The following is a 9,765-nucleotide window of genomic DNA, read 5'->3' as shown; positions in this document are numbered from 1 at the left end:
CTTTTGTCTCTGTTTTTTTCTTTTTTCTTTTGCCCTACCCAGGTACGTGGGGAGTTTCTTGCCTTTTGGGAAGTCTGAGGTCTTCTGCCAGCGTTCAGGAGGTATTCTGTAGGAGTTGTTCCACATATAGATGTATTTCTGATGGATTTGTAGGGGGGAAGGTGATCTCCACGTCTTACTCCTCCGCCATCTTAAAGGTCTCCCTCAACTCCCAGGTTTTTAACTTGGACACCTCCAGGGGAATGCTTGCCTGGGTGGCTTTGGCATCAAAGGTGCAAACTCAGCCAGTTGGAACACACCTGAAAAATGTTTCTCAAATGTTGCTTTCTATGGATAAATCTGTTGGTTTATATAGTTCAGAATATGGACTATTGATCTATGTTAGGAAGTATCCCTTGACTGATCACACACTTGCTTTCGAACCCACTAGTTTTCTATAAACCAGTGAGACTTCCCAGACCTCACTGGTTGCCTTGAGATTGTATACATTATTAAAGATGTTCTGAAGAACTCACTGTAATAAAATTACAGCTCTGAAACTTTTAATAAAACTCTGGTTTACTTTTGAGCAAAGAAGAAAAAGAGAAAAACACTATTAAACCATCAGACCAACTTGTACACCCATCTTGTTTTCTTCCCAGTGTATCCAGACTTGATAGAAGTGAGGATAATTTCATTTGAATAGAAAGCATGCCCAAGCAACATTTTTTAAAAAGCTGAATTTTACCAAGTACTTTTTCTTACAGCTACACTGTAACAAATTCATCTCCTAGATGCAGAAGTTGGTTTTTGTGCTCTGGGTTTTTATGTTGCTATTTCCTTTCCTTTAGAGCAGACCATTTCAAACTTTGCATATCTAAGCAAACCAGTTCCTTGAAGAGCAGCTCTACTTATATTCTCAGAGTTTTACTGCTCTATATAGTCAGTGTCTTGGTTTAAGCCAAAGGGAATTTGTGGTTTCTGAGATCAGAAATTCAACTACTTTCTAAAACGAAAAGTTAGTGATTAAATTAGCCATTTGTAGACCCAATCTTTGGTTCTAAATGGTACTTAAATGCTTTAATGACATTTCCACTATTTTGTAGTAAAAACATGTCAATAGTAATAACCTGTATCTATAACAAAAGAAAAAAAGAGTAATGTTGGAACCTCTACTAGATATTCTAAGTCTTGCTTAAAAATATTTATCTTATTCCATTTTCCTCCAAAGAAAGAACAGAGAACATGGAAAAACCTTTCCTCCCATCTAGTGGCTGGAAAATATAAAAATGCCCTCCATGTGTTTCTTGGAATTCCAGGCATTAGGGATCATCTGACATCTGGTTGTTCACTCAGTTAGGCAAATATAAATTCTAAAATCTTTACCAAAGCTGAGTGCAATGGAGAAATATATGTCTATGATGATTCACTAATCAACTTGTCTTTAATCAATAACATATAAGGCTCATCAAGCAGAAAGAAGGGCCATGGTCCTTCCTAATTCATTAATCTGAACCTATGATTAAAAAATAATAATAATAAGGCTGTATGTTTCTGCTAACTGAAAAGGGACTTCAATTCTATTTGCCTCTAAACCAGCCAGTGCCCTAGATCTCTCCTGACCCTTAATTGCCCCTTGCTGGCCCCACACCTTGACAACTCTTCTCTCAAGAGCTGGATGTGCTGAATTCACTAAAGAGAGACAAGAAACTGTCCCTGAAACTGGCTGCCTCCAGGGGCCTCAGCTCCTGAAACTCTGAATTCCAGACTCTGATACTGGCAGCAGGGCCTCTGTGCAGGGCTAAACCAGCCCACAGGAAAGCAGGTTTAGATTGGTTATGCGGCAAGAGGGATTAATGCTTGGTCTACCTGTCTTGTACATACCTTGTGCAGACGTCAAAATCTCTGCTGAATTGTGCCTCTCTCTGGTGATTCTCACAGATTCAAAGAATGAATTTTGTGTACAGTCAGCAAAGTTCCGAGAGCTCCAGGAAGAAGAGGAAGGTCAGCGAACCAGTGAAAGTCTTCATCCCTGACAGAAAATGAAAGTTAGATGCCTTTGCTACTTTTATGCTAAAATAAGTTTATTTTGCAACAAATATGCATGAAGTGTCTTAGTAGGAAAGTAAGCGCCTATCACCAAAACCTTTTACTAAATTTGTTGCTCAACTTTTTGAGTCCGTTTACTAAGTGCTAAATTACTGGGTAGGACATGGATTCACTTTGCCACAAGGAAACAAGGTCACCAGGGCTGCTTTGGGACAGCATTACTTCAAGGCTGAGTTAGAGATGAGACACCCTTTATATTTGTAAAAGAACCACAGCAGCTATTTTAAAAAGAAATAAGCTGTTGTTCTCAAAGGAAAGAGGGTTTTCTTTGCATAATTAAACTTCCCAGGTACTTAGACTACTGTGAAACATTTTAACTTGTTGTAACCTGTGTGCTAGAATCCCTCTTTAGCTTTATTAAAATTCCCACAAAATTGCATAGTATGTATGTGGTGGTGCTTATCCAGGTGTGATTTTTGTGTTAACTTCAGTCACGAGGTTGATCAGCTAAGTGTTGGACCAAAACGTACTCTCCCTGTAGAGTTCCTCAAAGCTGGTCCTCCACCCTCTTCTGTTGGCCTGCCCGAGACAGGACTAGGCTGCAGTGCAGGCGCCTGGCTCCCTCCTGAAGGCCCTTGTTAAATGCTTCCCCCAAAACTTGAGTTTATCAGTCTGTAACCTGCAGATGATGCTACTAGGCCTCTCCTTATTCTGGAAGAATTTTGATAGACTTAATGATTAGTATCAGATGAATAATAAATGGTGAAGTGTTATTTTTATTATTTATATAACATGAAATTTAATAATTTTGTTTAAATGGATAGGACCAATAAGTTAAATGTTATAAGTGTGTGTGCTTTCTGGTTAAATAAAGCCAAAATACGAGGTATTTTTTGGCTCATCTTTTTTTTCTTCACTCAGATCAGTGTAGAAAGGACATCAGTACCTGGAGTGCTTGTTAAAATACAGATTACTAGGCCTGCCTCATTTCTACTAATCAAAATCTCAAGGGGTGGGCCCTATGGAAAACTCCCTAGGTTCTAATGCACACAAAAGGTTGAGAACCCAGGACCCCTGATCCAGGCTAAAAGGAGAATCTCTGGGGCTAGACATGCACTTTAGCCAGCAGAAGGCTGTGGGTTGTAACAGAGAAAAATCTGAGGGATCCTGCCTGTCCAGCACTACCTTTTGTGAGACTCTCATCCATTTCTGATTGCCCATAGGCCGCCTCCAAACTGGGGTCTTGAATTGGCCTGTAACACTGGGGCCTGCCAGAGAGGAGCATTTTCCCTTCTCCCAGCATGTTAAGTATACTCACATAAGCTCACTCTGCCACTAAAAGGAGGAGGAGGGGGAAGGTATTGGGTTTATTATATCCTTGATAGAATTGTAGCCTGAGTCACCACAATTTCTTTTAAGAGAATCATATAAAGAGATTAGCTGTCTAGTAGAAGGATTAGGTTTATTTTGTGTCTCTCCAGAGCATAGATCCAAGACCAAATTGGTGAAAGCTATAGGAGGTCATTTGGACTCAGTATAAGGAGGAACTTTGTGACTCCACAGGTTGTCAAAAATTTGAAACAGCCTGCCTGTGAGGCAGTGATCCTACCCACCCCCCAAGCATTTGAACACAAAGAAGCTTCATAAATACTCTAGGAGGCTTTGACTCTCAGAGCAAATTAGTTGTGGGGAGTAATTAGTCAATCTGGATCTCAGAAAGAACCATTTTGTTTAAAAGAGGAATTTAGCTCTTAATCGATATTTATAATTTTCATAAACTTAGCCTAAGGTGGCAGGTCCTTTAAGTCAAAGTCTAGAATCTGAATCTGTCTAGATACTTTTTTAGTGAGTTTACCATCTCTATTAACACCCCCGCTCCCACAATGGATGCTAATAGGTGGAATGTGTATGTCTGATGCAGTGTGTGTGAGGCAGCAGAGAGAAGTTGCTGGGCCTGTGCCCTGGGCTGGGCACACAAAGAAAGAGATCTGCTATCAAGAGGATCTGAGAACCAAGAAAACGTGAAGTAGCTGATTTTACACAGCAGAGTTCATATGTGCAACCAGCTATCAAGATTGGAGGCTGTTCAGTGCTATTTACTGGATGATTTATTGGGATGGGGGAAAAAAAAAAGAACCTCTTTTCTAGTTTATTCATTTCTGTCCTTAATAATAATGGAATGAGTAAACACAAGTTCATCAAGGAGCTGGAACTTCAGGGAAAAGAAGGAAGACTTAGACCCCGAGCTGGGGAGCCTAAGCTTTGGCACACTAGCCATTCCCTCACCCTGCTGGTGCCTGGGTTATCAGTGTGCTTATAAAAATCAGCTGCAGATAGCTTGGAAACTGGGACATTGTTAAATTAACATTTTTGCAGGGGAAGTTTGGCTGTCTGGGGTTTTTCTGTCTTTACAGAAAATTGGTCTAGCTGGAAAGAGACAGGTTAGGTTCATGATTGCCACTGGCCTTTGAAGCCAGGCATCAAAACCACACCTTCATTTCCCTTCTTGTAGGTCCCTATGGTATCTGGGTTCTTTCATTCTCCAGCTCACCTCTTCCAGGAAGAGACTGGACATGTTCATCAGTGTCAGTTACATTCACACAAGTTCAAAGTTGTGTATATGTTTTTTAAAATAACACTAACCATTAGAGCCAGTTTTCAGTGTGTCTTAAAATTGTCAATTCATGGTTTCAAACACAACAGTACTGGATCTTGAGAGATTTCCACAGATTCTTATAGTAAAAATAATTCTCAGTTGTAATCATCATCGGTCAGAAGGAAGACCCAGGTGATAAAATGAGAGTTAACACACTGTGCTTTTAAGAGTTAAAGCAAGGTCCTCCCACGGTATGAGTCTAGATTCCGAACAAGTGAGGAAATGCCTTTGTCCCAAATGTATCCTCTTTAGAAATTATTAGTTTATATATATATTTTTAAAAAGGTAGTATTTTCAATGTGATTGTGTGTTTGTGTAATGAGGCCCTGGCTGAGACTTGCTATGCAGTTTGCAAGTTTCTGTAGAGGAGGAGGGCCTTAATTAATGGGCTCTTTGGTTTTGCAATGGTAAAGCCAAGATCCTATCCAGAAGTGGAGAGACATGAGGTGCTAATCAGCTCACATCCCTTCCCCTTGGGTGACTACATCTCTGCAAATAGGGTCGACCTTCTGGGAGTGTCGAAGTTGTTGAGACTGACTCTGGAGGTGTGGTAGGCTCACAGTGGGGAAGGTGGAGGGTAAACTGATCACTGCAACCTGGCTGGAAGTTGCCGTGAGATTTGCTCAGTAGGGGACCCTGGGAACAAGTCTCACTAAACAGTCTCGTCTGGTCTCAACTGTGCCATGAGGTTCAGCAGTACAAGGGTTTCCCCGTGGCAGGAGTGGTGAGGCAGGCAGATTCAGAGAGCCAAAAACATCTAAGACAGACTGGTGGGGCACAGACCATTCCTTGGGGATTCAAACACTTAGGGACCTGGTATGAGTGGGGTTCGTTACTTGTGTACCGCAGGACTCCTGAAGGCTGGAGGAGTCTGGGGCATCTGGATTCCATCTGGATAATTACTAATCGGCTCTAGGGTAAGGAAGCAAATTTAGGTTTTCATCTTTCTGTGAGCAAGGTAGTTAAGGAAAAGGCTAGGGTGCTGGCTGCAGAACCTGGTTGCCGTTTTCTAGACAGGTTATTTCCCTGCTCTAGCCCTCGGATTACTCAATCTATAACATGTGGATAATAGCGGTACCTACCTAGTGACACAGTTGTGAGGATTAAGCCAGGCAATTCAAGCTAAGTGCCCAGCGTGCATATAGTCGGTGCTCAACAGGTGTTCATCACTTTTGCTATTTTTTTTAGCTCTTGGCACGTCCCCTTCCTTAGTCTCAGGAGCTCAGGGTTCCTGTGCTGCTTTCTGCCTACCCCGAGATCCTGCATGGACACCCTCTCCAAGCCTGGGCTGGCACCTGAACCATGCTCCCACTGCTTCTGTTCTCAGCACCCTCCCCACTCCTTTCCCTCAAGACAGTTTGATGGAAGGGAAGCATCAGATTAAGCTTAATGCGCTGCCCTCCCACATTTGCACTTTAAAACAAAAGTTTGTTTATAAGAAAACTGAATCTCACGTAGGGAATGAGATATGAGAAGAGATTGAATAAACAGGGAAGAAGAAAGTCTAAGGAGAACTTCATAGCTGTCTTCAAATATATGTGAGGCTGTCTGGAAATGCAGGAACCACAGGAACCACAGACACAATCTGTGTTGTTCCAAAGACAGAACACACCGACCCAGGAGGAAGAAGTGGCAGGGAGGAAGGTTTAGGCTCAACATATTGAAGACTTTCTCCCCCATGCAAGGTGCCTGGCACATGGATTTTAATGTTTTCGTTAGCAATTAGAGCTGCCCATGACTGCTTCTTTTTTTTTTTTGAATGAGTGAATGAGTTTTATATGGAATTTTGATTTTTTTGGAAAATTTTTAAAATTCTTTTTAATCTCTGTTTTTATTTTTACAGTTTGATGATTTATCACAGAGCAAACACCTAAGTATCTACCACTCATTCAAGAAATATATCATTGAATTCCCTGGAGGTCCAGTGGTTAGGACTTGGCGTTTTCAGCTGTGGCTCGGGTTCAATCCCTGGTCGGGGAACTAAGATCCCACAAGCTGCGCGGCGCGACCAAAAAAAAAGATCATTGCCAGCATTCCAGAAATTGCCTTTGTACCTCTAGCAAAGGGCTACTCCTCTCTTCCCCATAAAAGTAACCACTATTCTTTGACTTTTTTATCCGTGACTGCTTCTGACTGTAATGAGTTCCCCATCACTAGAGGTGTTCAAGCCGAGTTGTCCAGGATGTTGCTCTATGGATAAGAATTGAATCAAATGAATATTGAGGTCTCTTCTAGGTGTAAAATTCTATGACACTGTTATTAAAGGTAGAATTTCAACAGAGAGATTTTGGGAGCAAAGGAACATTTTATAAATCCTTTTCCCAAAAGGCAATAGAGTAAAGTTGTTAAAGCTGAGGGTTCTGGAGTTAGACATTGCCTGGGTTCAAACCCTGGTCGTCCTACTTACTAGCTGTGTGACTCTGGGCAAGTTTTTTGCTCTTTCTGTACTTCACTTTCCCCATCTGCAAAATGCGGTCCCTAATAGTGTCTCTATCGCAGAGTTATCGTGAGAACTAAGTGAGTTAATATAGGTAAAGCACTTTGAAGAATGCCTGGCACAAAGAGAGTTAATGCTCAATACACGTTAGTTACAAGGTATTATCTGATACCCTTGCTACTCTGCAGCTTTTTACGTCTTTTCAGTATGTGGAAGGAAGTCCCTTCTACCATAATTGACCCTGACCTTGTTTTTTCCTAAATCATATGCCAGCCATGGCCACTGTAATTAACCAGTGCACTGTCTATCTCCTGTAAGCAAGCTTTAAAGCTAAACAAGCAGGCAGAGCCTGTGACGCACAGTTTATGAAGGATCCTGCTGATGAAACTCAATCACGGCCGTGGACACCTTAACCCTGATACATGCCTGACAAGTGGTGGATGCCCAGTAAATACTTGTTGAATGAATAGATGAACTTGGCAGGGTTCTTATTATTTCCTACATTTTATTTATTTATTTTTGATTCGGTAATTTCATTCACATGACTTAAAATTCAAAAGGAACTAAAGGCTATAGAGTGAAACACATCCCTCCCGCCCTGTCCCCAGTTTTCCTCCCCATAGGTGACTAAGGTAACCACTTTCTCATATGTCTTTCTAGAGCTATTTTAGGCATAAATAAGTAAACATACTAGCATACGCACATTGGTTTCTTTCCCTCCTTTTTTTTTTTTTTGCGGTACGCAGGCCTCTCACTGTTGTGGCCTCTCCCGTTACGGGGCACAGGCTCCGGACGCGCAGGCTCAGCGGCCATGGCTCACGGGCCCAGCCGCTCCGTGGCATGTGGGATCCTCCCGGACCGGGGCACGAACCCGTGTCCCCTGCATCGGCAGGTGGACTCCCAACCACTGCGCCACCAGGGAAGCCCTCTTTCCCTCCTTTTTAAACAAACAGAAACATACACTGTTCCAGGTACGTTTACTGATGTGGTCACAGAAGTGGGGGTGAGCATGGGTGCACTAAGGAGGAATTAGAGAAGAAAAAGCTCAGAGACAGAAAATCAACCAGGCAACTCTTGCATCAACCCAGATGTAAAGTGATCAGAGCCTGGGCTAGTATATTAAAGGGGGTAATCAGGGAAAGAATTGTTTGAGTGGGTTTTTTTTTAAGCTTTACACCAGGGTAACTGCCACCACAATCAAGATATAGAGTGTTTCTGTCACCCCCAGAAGTTCCTTCATGTTCCTTTGTAGCTGTGCCCCTCCCTGGGCCCACATACCCACTCCTCTGCTTTGTCAGAGTTTTTCAGCTTCTGTGTTTCAGGCCTACGTGGTGTGGTGGGACTCAGCAGAGCTAATCATAGCATTAGTCAACATCATTGGCACTTCCTCTGGGCTGGGCGTTCTACTAAGCACCCACTCGTGCTCATCCATTTAATCCCTTCCACACCAAAGGAGGCAGGTCCTGCTGTTATCTCGATTTCTGATGAGACATCTAAGATACAGAGAAGTGAAATCACTTGCCCAAGGTCACACAGCTAGTAGAGCCAGAATTTTGAACCAAAGCAATGTGAAACTAATCAAGAAAATACTCAAACTCCAACAGAAAGACTTCATTACTATTTAACCAGAGCAAGGGAGGGGGGTAAGAATCCTTCACAGGTTAATATAGAATGGATTTGTCCAGCAGTCTTCAAGTGTGTTTTAAATGGCTGGTAGCCTTTCTTCATGGGCATTAGTCAGTCAGCGGGCAGAGTTTCATTCCCTGGCCTTCAATGTGCATACCCGCCACACCGCTTTCTCCTAAGAAATTACAACATTCAGAACTATCTCTTTATGGTAAAGAACTGGTGTGGTCAGGGTATTACTGAGAAGACAACTATCTCTGCCTATCTATGGGTCCCAGAATATGCATGTCATTCTGAAACCACAAGGAACGTGGTTAAGTCCCCTGGTCACATCTCTCAACAAAGATTTATCTGTTTCGCTGTTGCCTCCAAAGAGCTTTCCTCCTGAACTAAGATGTTAATTCACGGTGATGTCTACTAATGGGCCTTCCCTAAAGAGGAGCCTATTAAAGGAATTAATTACATTGAAGGTTCAGAAAACTTCCCAGCATAATGAAATGGCTCCCCAGCTGTAACAGCCTGAGAAAGAAACCACCGATCTAAATCCTGAGACAAGTTCCTATAAAGCGAGAGGCAAGTTTGCTCAGGTAACTACAGACCCTAGGAGAAACAGGATAGTGAAGATGTTAACAATGAAACCAATTTTCACTCACTGATGGGGTTTTATTAAATATAGATCATATTTTTCCAAAACTTTCAAGTTCTTTATTACTGCCTCTTATATGAGACCTATGCTTGCCACTTATTAATACTACCAATTAACCTTAAAATGCAATTTTAATGTTTTTTTTAATAAGAAAATAGTTCTCTCCAGTAAACATAGAATAAAAGATAATGGATTTAGGATGGATTATGTGGCACTCAAATTCAAGGGAAGGTGGTAGAATTATCCTTTCTGGAAGTCTAGATTGGTTTCAATGCAGTGCTGCCTAAAGCCTGGGGAGTAGATTAGATGACTTTCTGGTCTCTTATTCCTCTGTATGGCCTGTTTTTACACTGTCCAAATCTCCAGAAATGA

General features: G+C 41.9%; 1 protein-coding gene and 1 long non-coding RNA gene across 3 annotated transcripts in view; one reads left to right on the top strand and one right to left on the bottom strand.

Annotated features, from left to right (window-relative positions):
- The window catches only part of HORMAD2 (HORMA domain containing 2), a 91,402-nt gene extending 89,253 nt beyond the window's left edge, over nucleotides 1-2,149 (top strand). The window contains exon 11 of one of the 2 annotated variants that reach the window (XM_007128651.1): nucleotides 1,921-2,149. In XM_007128651.1, the coding sequence (XP_007128713.1) occupies nucleotides 1,921-2,025 (105 nt within the window). In that variant the 3' untranslated portion in view covers nucleotides 2,026-2,149. The remainder of the gene's footprint in view (nucleotides 1-1,920) is intronic. The other variant, XM_024121033.3, reaches the window with a different exon arrangement.
- Nucleotides 1-9,765, bottom strand: part of LOC102977815 (uncharacterized) — a 46,198-nt gene that overhangs the window by 11,302 nt on the left and 25,131 nt on the right. Inside the window, exon 3 of the long non-coding RNA XR_449300.3 lies at nucleotides 1,864-2,011. This is a non-coding gene — a long non-coding RNA (uncharacterized lncRNA). The remainder of the gene's footprint in view (nucleotides 1-1,863; nucleotides 2,012-9,765) is intronic.

This window comes from Physeter macrocephalus, chromosome 19, assembly GCF_002837175.3.
Source record: "Physeter macrocephalus isolate SW-GA chromosome 19, ASM283717v5, whole genome shotgun sequence".
In the NCBI taxonomy this organism is placed as follows: domain Eukaryota; kingdom Metazoa; phylum Chordata; class Mammalia; order Artiodactyla; family Physeteridae; genus Physeter; species Physeter macrocephalus.
This window is presented reverse-complemented; position numbering and strand designations above follow the sequence as displayed.